We start from the raw sequence: 27,782 nt of genomic DNA on the forward strand, positions 1-27,782 counted from the left end.
TGGAACTCACTTGGTAGCCCAGGCTGGCCTTGAACTCACAGAGATTCGCCTGGCTCTGCCTCCTGAGTGCTAGGATTAAAGGCGTGCGCCACCACCGCCCAGCTGAAATTGTATTTCTTTTTAACTGAGTGGACTTCATCAGGCATTTTGCTAAATAAGATTCTTTTTAAAAGTATCTTTAGCAAAATGTAAAGTCTGCATTGATGTAGATTTTTGTTGTTGCTTTGGTAAATCTCATTTGTCTGTGACTTTGGAAGCCTTGGAGCCAGATAGACCTGCACATGTGTTTGGTGTCTACCATGCCCCAGCTCCTTAAGATTTGATTTAAGGCATTACAAAATGCTGCATAATGTTTGAAACAAAATTAAAACAAGACAGCGTGTCATCAAATAGAACTGACTCCTTTTTACTTCCTTTTCTGTTTCTCAGGGCTAGTGTCGGCAATTTGATGTATATACCTCCAGTTTTTCTAGCCACTTGTTAGCCACATAAACTCACATGGGTTTGTATGCCTTACAACTGGTAAAAACAAAAATGAGGCCATACTATACATACACCACCAACTTCTTCTTTCCCTGCAGAGCAGTGACTGTGCATGTGTAGAGATACTGACCTAACTGTAGCATAGTCTTCTGTGTAGGAATGTAGTTGTTTTTGATGTAGCTTTGTCACGTTTTGGGGTGCTAGGGAAAGGGCCCAGGGCCTTGTGCATGCTGGGCACATGCTGTGTTTCTTAGCCACACTGCCAGCCTTGCTCATTCAGCTGCACATTGTAGGAAATAAATGCATCATCTAGGTACTTTTGTTAGAGTTGGGGTGCTGTGTAGTATATAAGGCACAGCAATCCTAGATGCAAAATATAAATGTCTGAGTTCAGACGTTAGAAATATGTGATAGAGGCTTGACCAGCAGTGTCGTTTTGTAAATATGCCTCATTTAAATCTGAGTTTCAGATGAATGAGTAATTTCTCAGCACAAGTATATCCTGTATTGAAGTTCAAATGTAATTGGGCAAGTTTTATTTTTATTTGTGAAATTGAGCAACCATAATTAGAATCTTATATAAAGTAAATGGCCTCTCCATTACCCTGTGTCATCGCCCCTGAGTTTAGGATGTTATTTTGTTTTTATAAATAACGAAGTGGAGAAAATGCACACATGTTGCATGCATTTTAAAAATGAAGGATCATGGTTTAAACTTTGCTTTTCAACTTCCTCCACTGGATCTGTCTCAGCAGCTTCCTCATGTTCATGTCAGAATCACATTTAGTAGTGTAAATGGTTAATATTTTGATTTTTTTAAAGTGAGGTTATAAGAAAGTACTTGTTTCCTTGTTTTTAAATGCTAGTGAAATATTTTCAATGGTGTAAAATTACTGTCATTTGTAACAAATACATTTAGGATCAACCCAGTACAAAGTCCTTGAGACTTTTAGGCTGCAGCTGGACCAACTCTGATTCAGTTGTTAAAGACAAATTAGTAGTGAGGTCTGCATTCACCTCTGTAGGACTTTATTGATTGAAGAGCCAAGTACTGAAATGGGACCAAGATGTGCTGGTTGGAGACATTTCCTGTTTATTTTGGGGGAAGTTGCATAACCTGTCTAGACTTCCTCTTCTTTAATGTTTTATCAGGGAGAATTAATAAATAAACAGAGATTGGCTTGGTTTTAGGAACTGTCATTTCATTTCAGCTACTATAACAAAATGCACTAAACTGAGTAATTTATAATGAAGAGAAATTTATTTCTTAGAGTTCTGGAAGCTGGGAAATCCAAAGATCTAGACACCAGGAGATTTAGTGTCTGTAAAAGGCTCACTTCTGCTGCAGAAACAAGCCTTCCTGTTATATCCTCAAGTAAAGGGACAAACAGGATCCCTTGGGTGTCCCCAGAGGCCCAGCTCTGACTACCGTCATATTGGGAGCTAAGTTTCAATAAAGAATTTCAGAAGGACACAAGCATTCAGACCATATTAAGAAATCTTCTATATATTTAGAAAAGCCAAATATAACTTTTACTGGCTTCAAGGTAAGAGGAAGAGAAGGTCTTAAATGTTTATAAAAAGTTGAAGACATTCTCATCACTTAAATTGATATTTGAGCCTATTCATTGTCTTCCAGGCCTCTCCTCTCACAACTGCATAAGGATAAACACATAAAATTGAAGTGGCTAGCATAAATTATTTTTAGTTACAATTTAGAAAAATGATTCAGTAAAAAAATTTTCATTCACAGACATAGTCCCCATACAATTATAAAGCCAAAGATTTTAGCGTTTTAATATATTTTTAGTTGAAATAGAATTATCTTACCCTCCTTCTCCCTCTAGCCCTTCCTAGCCACCCTCCCTGGAATTCCTCTTCTACCCCCTTCCCAATTTGATAGACTCTTTTTCTTTGATTATTTTTGTTACATATTTATATGTGTATGCACAAGTATATAAAAATACAGCCTTCTGAATCCATTTCTGGGTGTGTATATGGTTTCAGAGCTGATCACATTGCATTGGATAGCCCACTAAGAGGCTCATTCTTAGGAGAGGCTAATTCTCCCTCTTCCAGGAGTTGTTAGTTTCCTGTAACTTTTAAAATGTCTAAGGGTAGGACCCTATGGAGTTTCCCCTTCCACATTAACATGTCTTCTGATGTTGTCATTGTTCTGGTCTTCTTTATGCAGCCATTTCTAGGAGAGACTGTTCGACAGCAGACTTCCTGGTGCTCTGGCTCTTACAATCTTTCTGTCCCCTTTTCTTTGATGTTCCTTGAGCCATAGATGCAGAAGCTGTGATGGAAGTGTATCCACTAGGGCTGGGCTCCCATCATCTGTTGATTTCTACATTGTGTCCAGTTTTGGTTTTCTGTAATGGTTTCCACTTGGTTGAAAGAGAGGCTTCTTTGATAGCTACACTTAACAAGGAAAGGTGGCTGGTTCTTGTGGGTCATGCATCTGGAACTAGGCTTGTAGGTTTGTAGATGATGAAGGGCCAGAAGAGTGGCCCTCTAACAATTTTACAGCAAGTCAAATTATAGAACCAATACACTATAAGTCATTGTGACATGTTACATTTATAAGTTACTGATCAAAGTATGAGCACAGTGATTGGTCCAGTTTTAGGGGCCAAGTCTTTCAGAGTTAGGAATATTTGTGATACTGTATGTATTGATATTTGCTTAGAGCAATGTCAACTCTTAGTCTTCCAAGCCACCATGACATTTTGCACATGACACAAATGTATCACCTGTGTTTTAAGTACCCCTGTCCACTGAGCTGTTGAAATCATGCAGTTTGAGCAGTCTATCTGTAAATGCTAATCACAGTGAGCCTGACTGGCATTGAAGTGTGAAGAAGCCCTTGTTTTATGACACTGAGAGGACTCAGGATAGGTTTATGAGGATAGATTTGTATTAGTTTGCTTTTTTTAATGATTTGTTGAAAAATAAATCATCTTCATTTGAAGAGCAAGAGCATGTCAGTTCCCCAGAATGTCAAATGCTCCAGTTTCAGAAATACCCTGTTACAGTACTTTCTCATTGGGACCACCAGCTCACAAATAATGACATGGAAACTTACTATTAATTATGAAAGCTTGGCCTCAGCCTAGGCTTATTGCTAACTAGCTCTTATAACTTAATTAGCCCATATTATTTAGTCTACATTCTGCCACGTGGCTCATTACCTCATCCCTTACTGCCAATCCTCCTTCCTTTGTGTCTGTCTGGCAACTCTGCCTTTCTTCTTCCCAGAGTTCTCTCTCTGCCTGTACCTCCAACCTAGCTGTTGGCACGTCAGCTTTTTATTACACCAATCACAACAATACATCTACACAGTGTACAACTATCCTACAACATTTCCCCCTTTTGTCTAAATAAAAAGGAAAGGTTTTAACTCTAATACCGTAAAACTATATACAATAAGAACAACTATCAAGTAAGAATTACATTTAAAATGTAATTTGGTGAATTTAGAGAAAATATTCCATTATCTATCCTTCCTTGGTGAGTCTAAAGTTTTGTACATAATTTATTGCAGGAAAACTGCAACTGTAACTATCTAGCCTTCAACCCCATCAGAGACCTGAGAAGGATATAATATTGCCTGAGTAAACAGGAAGCTCATAGCAAGCAACTTCCAAAACTATAAAATGACAGAAACAGCTAGCTGCCTGGATGGTCACCTGTGGTTTCTCTGCAACATTGGGGCATCCATCTTCAGCCTACAAGCCTAGAATATCTGATAGACTTTTCTGTGAAGCAGGAATTTTGAGGGACTGTCCTATCTTGTCTTGGCAAAGTTTGTCAGTCACCTTCCTGTAGCATGAATCTTAAAAGTTCTTATTAATAAAATCAAACCTGAGCCAGGTATTGGGTTGAACACTGGAAGATCAGATAGACGGAACAAGCCACAGCTAACCTCACCTGGCCAACTTCTCAGCTGGTCTTGTTTCCTCAGACTGGTAGCTTCTGAGTCCTCATCCAAATGGCTCTCAGCTGAACTGCTGCTCGAAATCCTGACCAGCCAAATGCTTAGCCAGCCAAATGCCTCTAGTTTCTGGTCCTCACGCCTTATATATCTTTCTGCCTTCTACCAACACTCCCTGGGATTAAAGGTGTGAGTCACCATGCCTGGCTCTTTCCAATGTGGCCTTGAACTCACAGAGATCCCAGATGGATTTTTGCCTCTGGAATGCTAGGATTAAAGGCGTGTGCTACCACTGCCTAACTTCTATGTTTAATATTGTGGCTGCTCTGTCTCTGATCCCAGATAAGTTTATTAGCATGCACAATATTTGGGGGAATACAATACCACACCTTCCCTTGTGTCTTGCTTGACCAATTTGGACAACATATTGTCAGCAGTAGAGGGAAGTTCAATTTCTTGCCCAGTGGCTAACTTTGCCACAATAAAAACAAACTCCATATGGATGTTATTCGATGCACATCACCCTTTTTTTGAAGTAAATTGGTGCTGCCAGGAGCAGATGTGTCTCACTATAATGAAAAGCCTTATGTTATTAAAACATATTAAATTCTACATTCTGTAGGTCTCTGAAGTGTTTGAAGACCACTTATCTATTAAAGTCTGTTTAACCTTGAAAACATACCAAACATGACTACAAGTTTGATTATTATAAATAACTACCAACCTATATTTCTTAATTATATATTACATTTTAAAATGAGCTGCATAGGTTCAATACCTTAAACAAGAGTAGAAAAATAATGCAGTATAACAAAAATGACCTGAAATTTGTATCAATACACAAAATCCATACCAATATAAAATATTTGAGATTAATAGTTGCTTTTTAGTTTAAAATACATTCAATAATTTAGCCTTTTAGCCTATTATTTCTGTATACCCCGTTTCTTTCCAGAACTAGATTCCTGAATCTAATCTCCTTTGCTCAGCTTTCTCCCTGACCATGACCAACAACAACTTGTAACCAACCTCCCTAAATGATAAACATTCATAATCCATTGAACAACCAAAAACTACTCACTCTACTTCTTGGGAATGTGAATGTCATGTTCTGTGGACTGCTTCCTGTTATCTGGTGTGACAGCATCTTTAGGAGTCCTGAGAAAATTGGGATAATGGTCAAGTACTGGGAGAGCTAGCTACATTATTTTTTGTTTAATCTCTGTGTAATGGGAAAGTGTAGAGCTTATCTAAAGTTTTGACTGGAGTAGTCTGTGAGGCTGGACCATCTCAACTAGCAGCTTTGAAGTTGTTCTGGATGCAGAATTTTGAGGAAACTGTAACAGAGGCATTTTAAGAGGCTGAATCACCTGGGATACTTGTTTTCATTGGTGCCTGGTATTTTTCTTCTGAAATCATATACACTTTTAAAGGTAAAATACATATCTACATTAATACAAGTATGAAATGTGTGGTGTATATAAGTCAGCTAAAGATGATTTTTTTCTTTTATATTTGAGCAGGTGAAAGGCATCTGTCAACTTTATAAGTCCATCTGGACTATATAACCAGACCTCTATCCATGCCATAGCATGTAATTATAAGTCATGAGGACTCTGTAGCCAACAAGATTTATCATGTCTCACTCAGTCTCAGAGCTGTTCCCATGTTGAGGGATCAGCAAATGCATCACCTGTCTTGTAGGGAATTTTTGTTTGTTTTTTTTTTCTTCATGTCTGTAGCCAAGATTTTCAGGAGGTCTTCCTTTGTCAAATCTCATCTTTATTAATGTTGGAGGAATCCATAGCTTTTTTTTTCCTGTAGAAACAAAAACAAAACTTCTCCCCCAACACAACATGTTTTCTGACTTCCATTCTGAAGTAAGATATTTTAAAAATATACAGGTTGGTTTAATTTAGCAGTTTCCATAGTCCAGTGTCTCTCAGCAGTGATTTTTTTCATAAGCATTTAAAAAATTTAAAATCAGCAAAATACCATACAAGATCCAGACATCCTGTGTATTCTATTCCTATATTGAGGGATAAGCATATACATCACCTGTGTTACAGTTTTTTGTTTTTGTTTTTTGTTTGTTTTTCTTGATGTCTGTAGCCAAGATTTTCAAGAGATCTTCCCCAGTCAAATCTGATCTTTATTAATTTTGAATGAATCCATCCTTCTTGTTGGATTATCTTTGGGCTGCCAACCTGCAAATAATGACTCAGAGACTTATTATTAACTATGAAAGTTTGGCTTTAGCTTAATTTTTTTTCTCAACTAGCTCTTAGAACTTAATTAACCCATATATTCTTTTAATCTACATTCTGCCACATGGCTTAGTTACTTCTCCTTAGTATGACATACCCAGTTCCCTCAGAGTCTGCTGGTGAAATCGTGCACCTAGATTCCTCCTCCCAGTTTCTCTCTGCATGCAAGTCCCACCTATACGTCCTGCCTAGCTGTTGACCATTTAGCTGTTTATTACACCAATTACAGCAGTACATCCTCACACAGTGTACAAATATCCCACAGCAATGCCCATTCCTCACTTAGGTGTTCTTAGTTGGTCTATGCGGTTTGTTACTACAGCCGACACAAGACTCTGTTTTATACAGTGACTATGGTACTCTCATGATGGCGTAGCTCCTTCCGCCCTTTCTGTGTCTCCCTTGCTTGGTTGTCACTCTCTTCTCATTACCTGGTTTCAAGGTTCCATTAAAAGCAGGGAGTCTGGCAGAGGCAGGCTGAGTTCAAAGCCAGCCTGGTCTACAGAGCAAGTTCCAGAACAGTCAAGATACATAAGGAAACCCTATCTCAAAAGAAAAAAAAAGAGCAGGGAGTCTTAGGGGCAGGAGAGAGAGCCCAGTGGTTAAGAAAACTGGTGATCTTTCAGAGGACCCAAGTTTGATTCCCTGCACCCATGTGGGGAAGTTCATAATGATATAACTTCAGTCTCGGGAGATATGATGCCCTCTTCTGGCCTCTGTGGGCACTGTACTCACATGGCATACAGAGAGACATATATACATATAAATAAAAATTTTTAAGAAAAGCAAGAGTTCTGAATCATTAAACATTATTCTACAGTGGAGTGGCTGCACATCAAAATTTCCTAGGAATCCTCTTTTAAAGATATAATGCTTGAACAAAAAAAATAAGAAAAAATGATATAATGCTTGGCCTTAAATGGAGTCTTAGTATTATTTTGTTATTGTGTTTTTGTTTGGGCTCTCAGAATTGGATGCAGGGCCTTGAATATGAATCACAAACTCTGCCACTGAGCCACATGCCCAACCACTATTTTTGTTTTTCAAAGATTTCCAGTTTATTCCATGTGTTGCTAAAACTCAAAACACAAGATTCAAACTTTTGAAAGTTTCCTCTGAGATTAACAGCAGAATCATGTTACATAATAGCATGTATTCCATAATCATGTTCAGATAACATACTTTACCTCTGAAGTGAACAGTGCTGTAAGCTGTGTATTGTCTCCATCTTTCTCAGGAACATAAGCTTTAAACAGACAAAACCTATTTTCTTGGCTTACACAGCTCAGAGTACAGTAAAGACTCAGACTGTTGATATGATCTTAACCATGAAATCATAATTTGTCATCATTCTTGATGTCTGTGGATATTGAACCCTGGTCTTCTCCAGACTAGGCAGCCACTGTACCAATGCTGTATACACCCAATTCTGAAATACAGATTGATTTTTTTTTTTTTTTTGGTTTTTCGAGACAGGGTTTCTCTGTGTAGCTTTGCGCCTTTCCTGGAACTCACTTGGTAGCCCAGGCTGGCCTCGAACTCACAGAGATCCGCCTGCCTCTGCCTCCCGAGTGCTGGGATTAAAGGCGTGCGCCACCACCGCCCGGCTAGATTGATTTTTTTGAGTCAGAGTTTCTCTGTGTAGCTTTGGAGCCTGTCCTGGAACTCACTCTATAGACCAGGCTGGCCTTGAACTCACAGAGACCCACCTGCGTCTGCCTCCTGAGTGCTGGGATTAAGGGTGTGCGCCACTACTGCCGGCTAGATTGATTTTTTTTTTTTTTTTTTTTTTTTTTTTTTTTTTTTTTTTTTTTTTTTTTTTTTAAAGATTTATTTATTTATTATGTATACAGTGTTCTGTCTGCACATATCCCTGCAGGCCAGAAGAGGGCACCAGATCTCATTACAGATGGTTGTGAGCCACCATGTGGTTGCCGGGAATTGAACTCAGGACCTTTGGAAGAGCAAGCAGTGCTCTTAACCTCTGAGCCATCTCTCCAGCCCAGATTGATTTTTTTTTAACTTATCTTTGTTAAGCATTCTTTCTGATGACTGTATTTTTTACTTTGGTTCATATACACAGTTTCCTTAGAAATATGTACAGCTAAGAGCTCACTGTAATCCTAGCAGGTAAGAGGCTGAGGCAGGAAGAGTGGGAGCCCAGGTCCACCCTGGGTTCCTTGGTAAAATTGAGGCAAGTCTGGGTTACGTATTGAGCTCTGCCTACCTGTCGATCTGTCTGTCTATATGTCTGTCTATGAATATATCCATCCATGACATACATTCATGCAATACGAATGCAGTTCTTATTTTTAGATTCTTTTTTTTTAAGATTTATTTATGATGTATATAGTGTTCTGCCTGCATGTATGCCTGCAGGCCAGAAGAGGGCACCAGATCTCATTGCAGATGGTTGTGAGCCACCATGTGGTTGCTGGGAATTGAACTCAGGACCTCTGGAAGAGCAGCCAGTGCTCTTAATCTGTAAACCCCAGGAATGCAGTTCTTATGAGCATCTATGTCTGCAACTTTTGTTTTTTTTTTCTTCAGATAAAACATTTGTTGGCTCAATGGTTTCACTCAAAAATTGAGTATCTTTTCAAAAGGAGCTGAAAAATATTCAGCTAATAGAGTTTGCTTACTTTGGTTTTGGTCAATCATGCTATATTGCATGTAAATCAGAATCAGATAAAATTCATCACTTTACATTTCTACACCTGGTTGATTTTAACAGGCACATGTCTTCCACTTCCTAAATGGATTCTTGATGGAACACAATAGTTTAATTGGCAGGACTTTTTTTTTCTTAACTGGTGAAGCATAAAATAGTTGTGTATTAATTTGAATGTAATTGGCCCCCCATAATCTCAGGGAGTGGTACTATTAGGAAGTGTGCCCTTGTTAGAGGAAGTGTCACTGTGTGGGCAGACTTTAAGGTTTCCTATGCTCAGGATACCGCCCAGTGTCTCAGTCAACTTCCTCTTGTCTGCAAGGTGTAGGACTCTCAGCTGAACCCCAATTAAAAATTTTTTTACAAGAGTTTCTGTGGTCTTGGTGTCTCTTCACAGCAACAAAACCCTAAGACAAGTTGTTTATCTTAAAATTAGTGACATTACAGATTTGATGAAGTAACAATGAATGGCCTCTTCTTGGAGGTACAATGTGACCAGGGCTTGGCACACATGTTTTTAGATTCATTTTTATCTTTAATTATATGTACATATGTGGGTTTGTGTGTGAGCATAGGTGCCTGTTGAGGCCAGAGGTGTGAGATCCTGGGAGCTGAGGTAGTGTGAGCTAGCCAACATGGTTGCTGGGAACAGAGCTTCACTCTCTTTAAGAGCAGCTCACACTCTAATCCACTGAACCATCTCTAGCCCTGGCACACATATCTTTACATTATTGTATTAATATCATTGTGAGATTAAATGAGATATAATGTGTATCATGGTCCAGCATCCAGAAAGCACCTCAGTGTGAATTATTATGGCCTTTTAGCAGTAAAGCTGTGCAGGAGGTCCACACCAGTGCAGAGAACAGTGCACGATGCTCTTCAGTGTCAGCGGAAGAGATGGGCTGTTCTCACAGCTTTATGCTGCAGGCAAGTCCTTCTGCAAGCAGAAATCTGCCTGACGCTGGGGGTGTTTCCTACACTACTGCACTGGTAGAATGCCGAATGGCTGTGTTGCAGTGTGGAGTGCTGCTCATTAAAAATTTGCTCTGACATTTTTCCAAAATACAGAAATGTAATACCCACTGTTCTAATCCATGGAATTTTGTCCAAGAAATTTGGCATTAGAGGTTATACAAAAAGAAAGGCTTTTCATAATAGACTCGGAGAATGTAAGTTGTTTTAGGAAGGCCCTTCCCTAGTTGCTTAACGGCTCTTTGCTTGCAATACAAGTCTAGTAACAAGTAGTAAAGATACAGCCCTTCCTCCTCTCGTACTGTCAAACCTTTCCTGGTTTTAGACGCTGAAGACAGTGGTAAGTACTGTCTGTTCATACTTACCAGGCACTGAAATGGTTTAAGTCCTTAACTAGGACTAGACATGTAACTCTGTGGTAGAGCACATGCCTAGTACCTGTAAATCCCTGAACTTAATCCAGAACCCTACAAAAATGAAACTAATTGAAAGCTGGTCATGATACATACCTGTAATCCTGACCCTCAGGATGCTGAGGCAGGAAAATTTAAGGCCAGCTTGGGATACATAACCAGTTCCATGCCAGTCTGGGGTGCATAATGAGGCTCTGCCTCAATATAAAAGATATAAACTAGGGGTTTGGGATTTAGCTCAGTGGTAGAGCGCTTGCAAGGCCCTGGGTTCAGTCCTCAGCTCTGAATATATATATATATATATATAAACTAGCTGGGCAGTATGGAATAATAGATGCCATTTCCATGAGGATTCTATTTTACATGGCATTTATCAAATCAAGATAACTTATAAACAAACCTTCTTGACCCAACAAATGATGTATGTGAAAAATATTCACTTATTTACTATATTTAGTTGTGAAATATTAAACACTGTTGCCAAGGTTAGAAATAAAATGTTCACTATTGCCACTTCTGTGCTGTGTTGTGTAACTAGCCATTGTAATATGGCAAGAAAAACAAGTTAAAGCATAAAGACTAGAGAAAGAAACAAAACTCATTTGCAGTAATTATGGTTGATTAGTTAGAGCAGGAACACCCTGGTAACCAGCCTTAGTAACAGTGCTGTATCCTGTATTCAGTGATTTTAGATGCTTGCTCTCTCTCTCTCTCTCTCTCTCTCTCTCTCTCTCTCTCTCTCTCTCTTTCTTTTTTGAGACAAAAACATAACAGTCACTTTATGGCCTCAAACTCACAGAGATCCGCCTGCTTCTGCCTCCCAAGTGCTGGGATTAAAGGAATGTGCTACCATTGCCCAGCTAGACTGTTTAACAGAAATTTGGACATTAAAAATAAATAGTAGGAACCATTGTGTAGATTTGATCCAACATAATCATATTTATACTGTATAGAGAATTCTGTTGAGGAAGCTAGGAATGGACGGAATGGAAGGAGACTAGATGCAGAGAGCCACCCATGGTACTATTGTTACCCTGGAAGAGATTCCAGCCCTAGAGTGGAAAGAAAACCAGCTAGAGCTCGGCTCCTTGAGCATGTGTAGTGTTAGAACATAGAGAAAATGTAGAAAGAATAGCAGGTTTGGGGCTGGGAGGACAGGAGCAGGAGAAGGTGGCAGGTGACACTGGACTTAATGGACATTGTGGTTGTTTTTCTTTTCTCTCTGCCTCTTTATGGTTTCTTTGCTCTCTCTGTCTTTGTCTTAATTTCATTATGTATCCTACCACAGAACAGATTCTTCTTCATTTAAGTGAGACCATCAATGCTTGGCATACCTTATTTCTAACCATTATAACTATATAGTAGTTGGATGATTATTAAAATAACAGGGAGTCAAGATGTCTTAGTTTTGTACTATTATGACAGTATCTCAGGCTTCATAATTTAAAAAACTTACATTTATTTGTGTGTTTGAACTCATGTGAATGTGTGTGTAGGTGCATGGGTATACACATGCCACAGCACATGTGTGGAAGTCTCAGGACAGCTGTGGAAATCAGTTCTCTTTTTCTACCATGTGGGTCCCCAGGAAACAGAATATCAAGCCTGCCAGCAAGTATCTGTAGCTACTGAGTCATCTTACTAACCCTCAGAATTCAGAACTTTAAAATAATATACATTTAGCTTGGCACAGGGGTACGTACACACCTTAGTTTCAGCTATGTGGGAACCTGAGGCAAGAGAATTGTAACAGCCTGGGCAACATAGACAAAATAACGAGAGCCTGTTGGAGTAGACACGGGACAGACTTACCTCCTGCAGTTTTGCGACTAAGAAGTTGAAGATTGAGGAGCTTCTGTCATCTAGCAAGATCCTCTGTGCTGTGTCAGCCCACGATGTGTACATGGTGGATTACGTGCCTGGATGTGTGTGGAGCCTAAAGGACAACCTGGAGTATCTATACTCCTCAGGTGCTGTCTAGTTTTTGTTTGTTTTGTGACAGGCTCTCTCACTGGCCCAGAACTTACCAAGTAGGCTAGCCAGCAAGCCCCAAAGATCTGTCCCCCTCTGCCTTCCTGGCGCTAAGATTGCAAGCACATGACACACCAATGAGCCTTTTTTTTTTTTTTAATGTGAGTGTGGATGTCTTCTCTGCATGTATGTCTGTGTACCATGTGTGTTCTTGGTACCCACAGAAGTCAGAAGAAGGCATCAGATCCCCTGGAACTAGAATTAATAAATCATTGTGAGCTAACGTGTGGATGCTAAGAATTGAACCTGGGTCCTCTAGAAGAGCAGCCAGTGTTCATAACCACTGAGCCATGTGTCCCAATGGACATTTAAGTTTGTTTTTATTTTTTATATTGTGTGTACATGTTTGTGTGTGTTTGTGCATATGAATGCAGTGTCCACAGAGACCAGAAGAGGGCATCAGATCTCGAGCTAGAGTTATAGGCAGTTGTGAGCTACCCATCCTGTATACTTGCAACCAATTTTGGGTCCTCTAGAAGGGCAGTGCATGCTTTTAACCACTAAGTCAGCTCTTCAGCTGTTTTTGTTCTGGGGATTGAACTCAGGCCTTTGTGCTTGTAAGGCGAGCACTTGACCTACTGAGCCATCTCCCGCCCATCATACTACATGAAGAATAGTGTAAAATGCTGCCTCCTGATCTTTTCTTCTATTACACTCTTTATAAGGTCTATGATATGCTGTGGTTAATTTCCCTTTAATCAACCAGTTACATTTAAAACTTATTGTAGATTTAAGTATAGTGGTATAGGTATCTGGGTGTAGGAAATCTGGGTATAGTGGCAACACAAATGATCCCAGTACTTGGTGGATTGAGGCAGTAGGATTGACATGAGCTCACCTAAGCTACACTGTAAGTCCTAGTTAGCCTGAGCTGCATACTGAGACTATCTCAAAAAACAAAAAGAAGTAAGAAAAAAAAAAAACTGATTTAAAATGAGAACAGAGCCAGCAAGATGGCTAGGAGGGCAGGGGCATCCACTTTTGAGGCTAACAACCTGAGTTCAGTCCCTGGGACCACCTGGTGGTGGGGCATTATCTCCTGAAAGTTGTACTCTGGCCTCAATACTGCATGGAATACACATGCATACATGTTCACACACAAAGTCAAATGTAAAAGATTTTAAAACCCTGAGACTAAATTATTTACATTTATCTGCATTTCTGAGGTTTCCAGTGCTATTTGAATGGATCAGATGATACAATTCTCTTCTGCCAGGAGGGCTTGCATATCTTCTACAGGTGAATTATCTCAGGACAGCTTGCTTCAACATCTCTGGTTATTCATGTCTTCTGAGGGCGATTTGTTTCAGGTTTGCTGTGTATGTTTTATTTTGTTTTGTTTTGAGACAAGGTCTTACTGTAGAGCGCTAACTAGCCCCAAACTCACAGAGACCTGCCTGCCTCTGCCTCCCAAGTGCTGGGATTAATGGTGTATGCTACCACATATGCTTGGCCTTGCTGTATTTGAAAAATCATTCTGCCTTTTTTTTTTAAAAAAAAAGACAGAGTTTCTCTGTGTAGTTTTGGTACCTGTCCTGGATCTCGATCTATAGACCAAGCTGGTCTCGAACTCACAGAGATCCGCCTGGCTCTGCCTCCTGAGTGCTGGGATTAAAGGTGTGCACCACCACCGCCCGGCTTCTGCTTTGTTTTGTAATGGTCCCTTGGTTGAGAAGGTTTTGTGTGGTGCCTTCCGGCTCCGTGTTCTCACCTCCGCTCTCTGGTGGCTAGCCACCCTGACTTCCCTTCTCATCACTTTTCCCTCCCTCCTGAGGACTGCTGAACGCTGCTTCTTCCTGTGCCTCAGCATGGAAATCTACTCCTGTCTATTTCCCTGTCAGAGATGCCCATCCTCTGAATTGGTTTGTAGTAATCCACATCCCTCTTCCTCTGCCTTGGCTGGAAACAGCCCAATGGCTAGCAAATAGAGTTCCCTGAAGGGATGAACATAGAAATCAAGTTTCCCTTCAGTGTATCCCCTGGAGAGAGGACAAGACCTGTGGGAAAGTCCTGCTTTCCCCCAAGGACAGACAAGGTCTTTATCTCATAACATTTTTCATTCCTCCATTAGAAACAAAGAAATTAAATAACAAGTCTGAACTTGCCCAAGATTGGACTCTCTGGATATTACTGCCTCTGTGTAAAACTGAATTCTCCAATGAATCTTTTTATTATTGTTCCAAAACAGATATTAATTAAAGGCCAGTTTTGTGGCTGAGACAGGATTGCTTGGAGTGAGAGGCCAAACTGGGTAACATAGCGAGTTCCAGGCCAGCCTAGAGTACAGAGTAAGACCTTGCCCAATCCCTGAAAAAGAAAGAAACTTCATTTGCACAGTTCTTTATGTGAATTTTATTTCTGCTTCTCTTTGGCTATTAGTTTTGTTGAGTATACTCTAGCTTCATTTCTATTTTTATTTTATCTGTGGGTGTTTTGCCTGCATGTCTCTCTGTGCACCACATAACTTCTGTGCCCTCAGAGGCCAGAAGAGGGCATCTGATTCCTGTAACTGCAATTATAGATGGTTGTGAGCCATCACGTGGGTGCTGGGGATTGAACCGGGGTCCTCTAGGAGAACATCCAGTTCTCTTAACTACTGAGCATGCGCCCCAACCCCCGAACTTCATTTCTGAAGGAAGGAATATATAATTCCTCGTAACATTCCTTCAGCCAAATATTCATAAAGGAAATACTCATGAAAATTATAGTTTCTTAATTCACACTCTGGTTCTTTGTGCAGAAAAGCCACTAGGAAAGTCTTTCTGACTGTATGAACAAGTACAGTTAGAGTGTGTTCTAAAGTAAGTGTCTATTCACTGTACTGGGTTTGCTGTTTAATAGTTGACTGTTAACTAAAAACAAACCTTAGCTTCTAACATAGCAAGATATTCCAAAATTCAAAGGGCAGTCTTTTTCTTTTTTTCTCAGAAGTTTCTGAGGTAAGAATTTTTATTTCATTGGCTAGGGATGAGACTTAGTATTTGAACACCTCTGTATCAAGATTGAGGCCCTGGCTCTGATCCCCAGCACTGGGAAAATATCATTCCAACTTGCTCATTCACTCAGTAGCTGAACTTACAACTGTTTGTGCCACAGGGTTCCACTATCACATTGTAATAATCCAGGTTCAAAATTAATTTAGGCATCTTATTTAACCCTTAGTGCATACAATTAATGTTTAAAATATTGTTTGTCAGAAGCCAACAGAACAGGGCCAATGAGATGGCTCAGAAGTAAAGGCACTTGCCCAACAAGCCTGAGGTCCATCCCCAGAAACCACAGTAACATGGTAGCAGGGGAGACTTGACTCCAGAAAATGCCATCTGATCTCCACACATGTGGGACACATAAGCTTGCACTTGGACACATGCACCACACAAACACACACACACACACACACACACACACACACACACAGAGAGAGAGAGAGAGAGAGAGAGAGAGAGAGAACAAAAACGAAATAAAATAAAAAATACAACCAGCAGACGAACTAATTATGAGCTGCAGGTTTCTTAAACAATACCTTATTTCTTAATCAAAGGAACAAGAGAACTGTCTAAGTTATTTAAGACTAGGACTTCCTAGAACCCATGCCATAAGTTAAGATGGTTGCCTTTGAGTTTTTTTCTGAAATAAAAATAAGTCAGAGTTGATGAGAACTACTGTTGGAGAGCAACCTTCAAGATGGTTCTCTTCCTGGTGATCATGTGTGTAAGTTTGGGAAAATGACTTTAAAATTTAGTTTTATCTAGGGAGGCAGAAGCAGGAGGATCTCTGTGAGTTCAAGGCTAGCCTGGTCTACAAAATGAGTTCCAGGACAACCAGGACTGTTACACAGAGAAACCCTGTCTCTGAAAAAAAAAAGTTTTCTCATCCATAAAAGGGGGAAGTAGTGTCCAGTAGTATTTATTATAAATTTAATGAATAGTTATGTTGTGTCCCTTATGTGCTTGGCAATATTCTAAAAAATTTACAAGTAGCCCTTGTGACTAGAGTCTGGAAGATGGTACTGTCTAAGTGACAAGAGGGGTAGGGAGATGGCTCAGAGGGTGAAGAGCTTGGCCCACATAAAAGCCTGGCCGACGCCGGGCGGTGGTGGCGCGCGCCTTTAATCCCAGCACTCGGGAGGCAGAGGCAGGCGGATCTCTGTGAGTTCGAGGCCAGCCTGGGCTACCAAGTGGGTTCCAGGAAAGGCGCAAAGCTACACAGAGAAACCCTGTCTTGAAAAACAAAACAAAACAAAAAAACAAAAAAACAAAAAAAAAAGCCTGGCCGACACCCACCTGCAGCTCCAGTTCAGGAAGTGGAGACAGTAGATCTGCCGGCCAGCTGGCTAGCTACACTCCCTCAATGGTGAGCTCTGGGTTCAGCCAGAGAACCTACCTCAGAGAAAATGGAGAGCCGTTGAGGAAGACACCAGACAACAACCTCTGTCCCCTGCATGCACCCTCACACACATATGAGCACTCACATGCGTGCAAAGACACAAATAATAAGGGGAAAGCTGAGATAAAGAAGTTGTATATGGGGCTAGGGAGGTGGCTCCGTAGTTTAGAGAACTTGCTGTTCTTCCAGAGGACCAGAGTTCAGTTCCCAGCATCCATGTTGGACCACTCACAATAGCCTGTAACCCCAGCTCCAATGGAGCCAACTTCCTCTTCCGGCTTCTGAAGGCACCAGCACTCACCTGCACATTCCCACACATAGATACAATGAAACCAAAACCAAGTCAATCCATGGTCCGTTTGTTACTGCCATTTCTCATGATCATGTATTGAAGATTTAAAGATTTTTGTTACAATTGAGAAAACACAGTGTTGTGTGTACATGTGCAGCATACATATGGGAGTGTGTGTGTGTGTGTGTGTGTGTGTGTGTGTGTGTGTGTGTGCATATACATAATGTGCACAGGGAGGTTAGAGAACAACTGTGGGTGGTTGGGTCTCTGTTTCACATTTCCATGGGTTCCGAGGATGAAGTGTGAAGACTTTCACTGTGAAGAAGTAGATTTGGGGTGTAACAGAGCGGTCAGGACAGTTCATCTGAGTTTATCTGTAGTGCCACTTGGCTTCTTCAGCCTGTGCTTTCTCCTGGTCACATTAGTGGTCAGTGCCCCAGGTTTTGGAGAAGGTTGTCTGAAGTAGTCTGTCAGTCCACGGAAAATGGTGACATGTAACTGTGTGGATGGGGAAGGCATGGCTCTAGGCTGAGTGCCAGCATCTTGCCACAGCCATTCACAAAGTCAGTGGCTTATGCAAGCTCTGGGCAGAGAAGCAAGTCGGTAAGAGGTCAATGTAGAGAGCAGGTAGGACAGAGGCCTCTCACGGACAACATAGGGAACAGTTCTTCACAAAGCTGTGGTAGATGAAAAGGAGAGGAGAAAGCCATGCCTGACGGGTTGGAAGGAGAATGGGAAGGACAAGAGCTCTGTAGACGGGAGTTGGTCTGGGGTGGAGAGACTATGCAGGGAGCTGTGAAAGCTGAGTTGACCTGGGACTCGGGCAGCATCCCTATCAGAGTACATGTCATATTGCCAGCTAGAATACCTGGCTCTGTGTGGCAGCTGCGGCCATGGTCAAGCTTGAGGGGTTGTAAGTGGATTAATTAGGAAGCCAACCAGTGAAGAAGAGTGACAACAAACCTTTGTACCCTGAGGATTATGGTGGAGTGGGTTCGCACTATGGTAGGAGATGGAACAGGGTCTCTCACCTCTGTGCACTCTGCTTGCAGTCTGACTGGGAGCTGGGGCTGGGCTGGGACTTTGGAGAACCATGTTCTTGAGACTCTGGACTTGAGCCCACTTCAACAAGAAAAGTAAGCAGCTTAGACACTTGGGAAGATCCAGAGATGAAATAGGCCACCTCTCCACTAGATGTACAAGGACAGGCTGCTGACAGTTGCCAAGGCAGCATCTGAGCGCTTATGTGGGTGATTGAATTAGACTTGATCGAGTTTGTGAATCTCCGCTCTTGAGAAGCAGTGGAGCTGGGTGTGTGATATAGCACACACCTCTGTCCCTGCATTTGAGAAGTAGAAGCCGGAAGATCAGAAGGCTAAGAACAGCCTTGACTGTGTAGTGAGTCTGAGACCTGCCCATACTAAATTAGAATTCATCTTTTAAAAAATTTAAAAAAAAAACCCTAATGAACCTACAGAAAGAGAGAGGGAGGGAAAGAGGGAGGGAGGGAGGGAGGGAGGAAGAAAGGAGGGAGGAAAGGGAGGCAGAGGGAGCTGGGGAAAACCCTAGGAGAGATCACAGCCTTGCCTCCTGAGAGACGCAGAGTGAGCAGAGCCTCCGACTGCACCAGTACCCGCCATCACACATCGGGGGTGGGGGGGTGGGAGGAGTGGGGGGAGGGAGGGGGCTCTGTCCTTCCCAGGGCTGGCTGGGCTGCTCCACATGCTGTCTGACTTCTTTCTGCAGCCCGCCAAGGTAGTAGAAAGAGTCCAGGCCACTCATACCACAGAGTAAGATGGAAAGGAGGCCAGGGAAAAACCTAGGAGATTGCTAAGAAGATAATTTATTTAAGATAATTTTTTTTTAATCTTCATAGAGGGCAGTCTGTTAATATGAACAAAAATTGTTCTTTTGTGAATTTACCCCCAAAGAAATGATAGTGAGTTCAGTTTTCTAGCATATTTATAAAGATTCTTACGTCTGTTTAGAAAACAACTGAATCATCCTATACATCCAACAGTATGGGACTGATTAAGTAGATCATGCCATAGTTATAGCTAAATAGCTAAATAAAACCATAGACCTACTTTTGAGAAGAAAAGCTGTCTGCTACATAAGGAAACATAGGATTTTTAAAAAGTTAGAAAGCAGAGGGCAGCAAGATGACTCTGCAAGTAAAGGCTTTGCTACCAAGCCTGATGACCTGAGTTCATTCCCAGGAACTCACATGGTGAAATTTGCCCTCTGACCTCCGTTTGCACTGTGGCATACACCCCTGCTCCATAGGCACCGGCACACACGCACAAATAAATTAATAAAATGTAATAAAAAATTTAGGGCCGGGCGGTGGTGGCGCACGCCTTTAATCCCAGCACTCGGGAGGCAGAGCCAGGCGGATCTCTGTGAGTTCGAGGCCAGCCTGGGCTACCAAGTGAGTTCCAGGACAGGCGCAAAGCTACACAGGGAAACCCTGTCTCGAAAAAACCAAAAAAAAAGAAGAAAAAAAAATTTAAAGGTAGGAAGTATGATTGTGTATCTATAGGATTATCTGTGAACACCCTTGATTTATGACCTAATTTCATTCCCAAAGGAGATTTGAGACCCTCTCTTCCAATCAGCACATTATTATAATTTATAGTCCCATTTCCAGAAATACAGAAATTTCTGTATTACAATAATACCAAATGAATAAAAATGTGGGTCAGATATATATATATTTTATATTTAGGAAACAAAGTATGTAATAGATTTCATAGTCACAGTGAACACAGCATTATTATGGTGGTTAAGAGCCTAGTTTCTGGAGCCAGACGTCTGTCCACGTTGCAGATTGTCTGGGGTAAGTGTGGGCCAGCTCACCCCCGGGCTTGATTACCTGTAACATGCAGGCAGGAGTCCTCACCCTGTAGTGCTCTGAGAACTGAGCTTATCTAGAGGGAGTACTTAGTGCTGGTGATACTTGATGGCACTTAAGTCACTAAGTGTTAGCTGTCATCCTTCTGCCTCAGCTTCCCCAGTGCTGGAATTTTAGACCTAGACTACTTACTACCCTTAGTTAGAGATAACTAACTAAGTTATTGTTAGTTGGAGGTAATGGTTTGGGTTTTGTTTTTTTGGGGGGGTTAGTTTTTAGATTTTTGAGATGGGATCTTGCTTTGTAACCAGTAGTAGCCTGTAACTCACTGTGTAGCCCAGGCTGGCCACAAAATTACAGAAATTGTCCTGTCTTAGCCTTCTGAGTGCTGTGATTATAGGCATGTACCATTGCACCCAGCTCACATGAGCTCCTGTTAAGTACTTTAGGGCTAGAGGTGTATCTCAGTGACAGAATAAGCTGGAGTCGCCAGGCATAGAGCTGCACACCTGTAATCTCAGCCCATAAGAGCCAGAAGCAGGCCAGGCAGTGGTACATGCCTTTAGTCCCAACAGAGGCAGGCGGATCTCTGAGTTCAAGGCTGGCCTGGTCTAAAGAATGAATTCCAGGACAGCCAAGGCTATACAGAGAAACCTTGTCTCAAAAAAACCAAAAAAAAAAAAAAAAGGAGCCAGAGGCAGGGAGGTTAGGAGTTCAAGACCAACCTCTACCACTTGTGAACTCAAGGCCAGCCTGGGCTACATGAGACCCTATCTACAATTAATTAATTAATTAAAAATTAATGAACTCGGGATATAGCTCAGTTGTAGAGCACTTGTTAGCATGGCAAAGTGCTGGCCTAGTGTGTGTATAGCCCTGGGTTCAATCCCACAATGACAGATAAATAAACAGAAACACTGTAAAAAAAAATGTGATTAATTCAAGTGATGGAATTTTTAATACAATGCAGAATTTTCCTTTTTTTTAAATGCCAGATGCCCTGGATGAGTATTTTGAATATGACGCAGAGGAGTTCTTGGTTTCTCTGGCCTTGCTGATAACAGAAGGACGGACACCCGAGTGCTCCGTGAAAGGTCGTGCTGAGAGCTTCCACTGTCCTCCAGCGCAGTCGCGCTTCCCAGGGACAGCTAGACATGAGTGCAGTGACAAGCTGGCCCAGGTGAGCTGTTGAGGTTTGTTCGTCCTTTGTGTGAACCGGGTCGGGTTCGGTTGCTGTTGGGGTTTGTTCGTCCTTTGTGTGAACTGGTTCCAATTTTTGCGTCCCTGCTGTTCTGTCGCAGTGATTTTTGTATCAAGTGGGTGCTTGAAAGTGCAGTAGGTGACGTCACTGAGAGGAAGGGAGGTTGGCAACGCTGCTTGCTGTGACTCCTTTTTCTTTAGTTGTGGAGTTACCCCGACGCTTCCCTTTTATATTCTTATCCATTAGATAAGCTGTTACAATGGTTTTCCTACTTCACCTGTTCCCCCTATAGCTTTTCTTTTTTTTAATTTTTCTTTTTATTTTGTGTACATTGGTGCTTTGCATGTATGTCTGGGTGGGAGTGTTAGGTCCCCTGGAACTGGGTTACAGACAGGTGTGAACTGCCATGTGATTGCTGGGAATTGAACCTGGTTCCTCTGGAAGAGCAGTCAGTGCTCTTAACTTCTGAGCCGTCTCTCCAGCCCCCTTAAATATATTCTTGAACTTTAAATTTTTTATGTGGTGGTGGTTGTTTTCAGACAGGGTTTCTCTATGTAGTCCTGGCTGTCCTGGAACTCACTCTGTAGATCAGGCTGGCCTCAAACTCAGAGATCACCTGGCTCTGCCTCCCAAGTGCTGGGATTAAAGGCATGTGGCACTATCACTGCCTGGCTTAAAATTTTTTTTTATTTTATTTATTATATACAAGTGTTTTGCCTGTGTGTATGTCTGTGGACCACTTGAATGCTGGGTGCCCACAGAAGCCAGAAGAGAGCCTCTGATCCCTTGGAACTGGAATTTCAGATAGTTGTGAGTCACCATGTGGGTGCTGGGAATCAAACCTGGGTCCTCTGGAAGAGCAGCCAGTTCTCTCAAATGCTGAGTCATCTCTCCAGCACTCTAATTTTTAAACTTAAGAAAAATCTTTAAAAAATCATCTTTTTTTGATTATTTAATGAAAATGAATTGTTTTAGTATTTTGGTCTTTAGGTTTCAGAATCTTCCCTATGAACTGATGAAATTGACAAAGTAGGCACACTGGGAATACTCAGAGACCTGTCGGACATTATATTTGACATTCTTCCCATAAAGTAGAGCAAAATTGCCCTTCCCCAGAAACTGTGCAGCACAAACCTCTACCTACCCTGAGCCCTGTGCACAAGAGCTTTCTATCTGGAGTGCATCATTTAACAAGAAAGTGAGACCGCCAGACCTGAGCAAGCACTACCATATAGGTCACGCTTCTTATGCAGATGTCTGCAATTACAGTTTTGAAATTTAAATACAGAATTAGAGCCATCATTGAGACATTTGTTTATTTTCATTTTCTCTCAAGTGTCGCCAAGCCAGACGGACCAGATCTGAGGTCACACTGTTGTGGAAAAACAATCTTCCAATCATGGTGGAAGTGATGCTCCTGCCAGACTGCTGCTACAGTGATGAGGGCCCTAGCACAGAGGGGCCAGACCTGAATGACCCCGCCATTAAGCAGGATGCACTGTTACTGGAGAGGTGGATCTTGGAGCCAGTTCCCCGACAGTGAGTTGTTAAACTTGGTGTCAAGTTTTCCAAGACCTCCTACACCTTACTGGAATACTGCAGTATGTCTCTGAATCCCTCTTTTTTATGTAGTAGAGTTGAGATGCTTACTGTGTACTTATAACACCAAGTGACGTTAGGAAGTGCATGTGTGCACTGTCAGAGCACATGTCCCAGGAGATGCTTGTTCCCGCTTATCTCTGCAAAAGTGGTCACTCCATATTTGCTGACATGTGATTGTACCTTCTTCCTCCCCTTAGGAATGGCGACCGATTCATCGAAGAGAAGGCTCTTCTGCTGGCTGTCCGATCGTTTGTGTTTTTTTCTCAGTTAAGTGCTTGGCTGAGTGTTTCTCATGGTGCTATTCCACGAAATATTCTTTACAGGTATGTCCAGGGGGCGGGGGAGGGGGGGTATTGGGGGACAGTGCAGAGTCACTGGCCGGCTTATTGAATGGTGTCTTAGCTCTCACAAGCATATTTCCTTCATTTGTAAATAAAAATCAGTAAAAGTTGAGGTTTTTCTCAAAACAAGTTAAGAGAGTTCTATTATATGGGTAATCTTGTTGGGTTAAATCTCATTAGGATGGCTTGGTGGGTTAAATTTGGTGTAGAGGAAGGTTTCGAAAGCATTCAAGCTTAGTTTAGGAAGCCGATCCAGCCTTAGTGTCATGATGAAGTGGAAACAGAGGTCACCTGGGTTTGTGACTTCTGTTGATGACCTGGAGTTTTCTATCTAAAACACATAAACATTGTGGGACATAGTGCTGTGTGCCCACAGCACCAAGCTACTTAGGATGCTAGGAGATGCTAAGATGCTTAGGCTAGGAGAAGTGAGTTTGAACCTGAGCAAAATCTTAAAAAAAAAAAAAAGTACATGTGTGTTTTTGTGTGTGAGTTCCTGTGTGCATGTGTGTGTGTGATTGTGTATTTGTGTGTGTGTGAGTTCCTGTGTGCATATGTGTGTGATTATGTATTTTGTGTGTGCATAAATAAACATGCACACTGCAAAACGATCATTATTTCCTTATGCAGGTGACAGTCTCTAAATTATCTTGCTCAATAAAATGAACAGAACCCACTTATTTAATAATAAACACAAAGTCCTTTTTTTCTTTCCATTTTGGTAAATATGATTAAATCCTAATATTCTTTTAGTGTTTACGTTTTTCTTTTTGAGTTCTTAAAAAGATACCTCAGCTGGGCACAGTGGCTCATGCCTGTAATACCACAGAAGGCTAAAGTAGGAGGATCATTGCAAGTTTGAAACCAACCTGTGCTACATAGTAAATTCCAGGATATCCTGGGCTACAGAGTGAAATTCTGTCTTGTTTGTTTTGTTTTTATTTTTGTTTGAGGGGACAGAGTTTCTCTGTGTGATCCTGGCTATCCTAGAACTTACTCTGTAAACCAGGCTATCCTCAAATTCACAGAGATCCTCCTGCCTCTGCCTCCGAGTGCTGGGATTAAAGGCGTGCACCACCACCGACCGCCCGGCTCTGAAACTCTGTCTTAAAGAGCAGACCTTCTTCCAAGTGCAGTCTGTTGTGCCGTGTGTTGGTTTTAGCGGTGACGTGCATGGTGGAGTGGTGGGAGTTAGTGCAGAGCTGAGTATGTGATTGCTTTTTATCCTCAAAGTGATTTAGAGAGACAGAGGGCAGCTGTGACTGACCTGTGTTGTTTGGCTCTAGAATCAGTGCTGCTGATGTCGACTTGCAGTGGAGTTTTTCACAGACTCCAACTGAGCATGTGTTTCCTGTTCCCAACGTCTCTCACAACGTGGCCTTGAAAGTCAGCGTTCAGTCCCTACCCAGACAAGCTCATTATCCGGTTTTGACCTGTAGTATTCATACTAACATTCTTTATGAGAAGAGAATTCAAGAGCAGGAGCTAAAGGCCTATCAGCACCGTGGCCCTGGTGAAATAGAGCACCGCTGTCCCAGCAGCTCACAGGGTCTGTGTAACAAACACACGTGGACCATGGCACCCGTGAGTGCCCTGCATGTAAGAAGTATCTTGACTCCTGAGTACTCTGCAGCCATTAGAAATGTCAGGCTCTGCCCAGGCACGGGCAGCAAGTCTGACCATGGGGCATCTCAAGCCAGTGTCCTGGGCTTCAGTGGCACCACAGGAGAAGTAAGGTCACAGGAGGCGTCAGTGAGAACTTTGAAATCACTCTCTGCGATCGATTCCAGTGTCTCCAGCTGTCAGAGCTCCCGGCAGTCAGTGGGGGAGCCTAACCCTTTAATCGACTCCTTGATTCAGGATCGACAAGAAGTCATTGCCAGGATTGCTCAGCACTTGATGCACTGTGACCCTAGCTCCTCTCACATGTCTGAACACCCCTTCAACACCCAGGAGTCCACTTCACTTAGTGCAAAGCTTCACCGAGTTCCCCAAGAAAGTGAGAGTGTCAGAAGATGCAAAGAGGCATTCTCAGTCTCTTTTGGGAGCCCGGAGATTAGCTCCACAGAGGACACCAGTGAGGGGAAAGCGAGAGGGAAGTCGGAAACCACTCCAGGAGAGACCTGCACCTCTCACGGCCCTTACTCTCGCCAGTCTGCTGGGGAGGCGAACCCGCTGATCGGCTCTTTGCTCCAGGAGCGGCAGGACGTCATAGCCAGGATTGCACAGCACTTGGAACACATCGACCCCACAGCTCACATTCCCCGGCCTGCATTCAGCAAGCACGACTCCAATTCCATTCCTTCTAAAGTGATCAGGAGTTCATATGATGACAAAGCCTTGTGGAAGAAGAACAGAGATAGTGCCTCTGTTTCTGCTTCTCATACAGAAGTGTCCTTACTGGGAGACAGAGGTGATGGGAAAAGCCCCAAACCTAATAAATGCTTCCAATCTTCCAAATACAATCTTCAGGAAAAGTCTCTGAAGCGTGAAGTAAGAACTCAGCATCAGAAGCATCCTGATGACATCACCCACAGCGCCAGGCAGGAGCCGCAGAACAAGGCTGCTGGCTTACTAACTTCCTCTAATATGACTCTCTGCAATGAAAGTAACTTGAGTTTGATTAGCAGATTGGAAAGTACACCTTGTAAATCACAACTTAAGGAGCAAGAAATGAGCCATGAAATTGAGAAACAGTGTTCACATTGCAACAGTATTGACAAACAGATTTGCACAAATAAATGTACGGAGAAAATAAAAGACGAGAATTATAAACCAGGATCTCTCAGTCATCTCCAATGTGATGACTCAAAAGGTATTGACTCAAGAATAAAAGTTACTATGTCGGAAATGTCTGACTGTTTCAATAAGTACAAAACTAATTGTTCAAATAAAGACACAAAAAGATCACAGACCTGTGAGCAAAGCAGTCAGCTCAGTACAGAGAGTGACCTCAGCAAAGGTACTGACGGTTTCAGATGCACAGCCTCAGAGCAGCTGAAAACAATGGAACAGGAGCAAAAAGAGGATCCCGCTGATGGAAAACCTCAGAGGAAAAGTGTGAAGCACTGTCTGTCTACAAGCGAAAGACTGAAAAGTGCAGACGTGTTGGTAGGTGACATGTAATGTTCTAAATGTAATTCCCAATTATTAGTTGTGGTTTGAACTTTATTCCCAGGAGATCTGGTTATAAAGGCCCAAGGGGCTTCTTATCTGTAGAATACCCAGTCTGGCATGATAAGCCAGAACTATTAATATCCTTGCCAATACCCCACTCTCTTGAAAGTAAACACTAGGTAATAGAAGAAGTAGATCACAGATCTTATGGTTTAAAATGCAGTGCACGGACCCTTCTTTAAAATCTACAGTTACAGCACTGAATTTTTCAAGGCTCTATGAGGTCTGTCATGCCACCTTTCATCAGTTTCTCGCCCACTGTCTAAAGGCCATGTGACCTTTTCCTCCCATTCAGAGCACCTGGACTTTGTGTTTGGTCTGTGGATGCAGGAATGGATGCTGTTTATAAAAAACAGTTGATTTTTGCCTTTTTTACAGCCTCCTCCCATTATGTCACATGATTATAGAACACTCGGTTCCTTTTGGTACTTTGCCAAGGGGCAGGTACAGCACATGAGGAAACTGAGGCTCAGAGTGTTGGATATGCCTGGAGCAGTGGCTGATCTGGCACCCCTTCCCCCCTTTTCAGGTTTCCTGTTACCCAGGGTTCTGCTGCTCCCTCATATTAATCAAGGACAAATCTGTGGGCTGTGCAAGTCCTCGGTCCACTTGGATTTTCCTGCTGCCTGTTCGTTTATTTCAGTGTTGCAAACAGTCAGTGGGAAACAGCCAGGAATCAAGCAGACATCCCCATCAGCTTCATGTGTTCTGCAAGCAGCTCCGGCCTGTCACCAATGCTGCCCAGTAATGAGCCGGGTATCTGCAGGAGTTCCACCAAGTGGTTAATCAGAGGACTTAATTCCTGGTTTTTTCCTCACAGTTTAGTCCTTGAGTCATACCAAATAACCATATAATTCTGAAAATGATAATCGATCCTCATAGTTTATAAACCTTTAACATATTGTCTAAATAGGAAGGTACACCCTAAAAGTGTAATTGTCACAAAGACTTACTGTGGCCTTAACAACACTAGATGTTTTGGAGAGGCACAGTGCCTCATGCCTACAGTTCCAGGCTTTTAGAACTGAGGGAAGAGAGATACGGATTCAAAGCCACCCTGGCAGGAATGCAGGCCCTTCAAGCATAATTTGGATGTGCTGGTAAAACAGTTATATTTGGGCTCACTTTAGAACTTTTGAAGCATGATATCAA

General features: G+C 42.0%; 1 protein-coding gene across 4 annotated transcripts in view; it reads left to right on the forward strand.

The window, feature by feature from the left end:
* Window positions 1-27,782, forward strand: part of Atosa (atos homolog A) — a 76,540-nt gene that overhangs the window by 32,308 nt on the left and 16,450 nt on the right. For all 4 annotated transcript variants that reach the window (XR_008213254.1, XM_052714435.1, XM_052714427.1 and 1 more), the window contains 4 exons: window positions 21,305-21,489; window positions 22,847-23,049; window positions 23,310-23,435; window positions 24,740-26,564. Coding sequence is in view for 3 of the 4 variants with exons in the window: in XM_052714435.1 (XP_052570395.1) it covers window positions 21,305-21,489; window positions 22,847-23,049; window positions 23,310-23,435; window positions 24,740-26,564 (2,339 nt within the window). In the remaining variant the exon portion in view is untranslated. The remainder of the gene's footprint in view (window positions 1-21,304; window positions 21,490-22,846; window positions 23,050-23,309; window positions 23,436-24,739; window positions 26,565-27,782) is intronic.

The sequence above is a fragment of the Peromyscus californicus genome, unplaced genomic scaffold (genome assembly GCF_007827085.1).
Source record: "Peromyscus californicus insignis strain IS unplaced genomic scaffold, ASM782708v3 Scaffold_11__1_contigs__length_118956290, whole genome shotgun sequence".
Taxonomy (NCBI): Eukaryota; Metazoa; Chordata; class Mammalia; order Rodentia; family Cricetidae; genus Peromyscus; species Peromyscus californicus.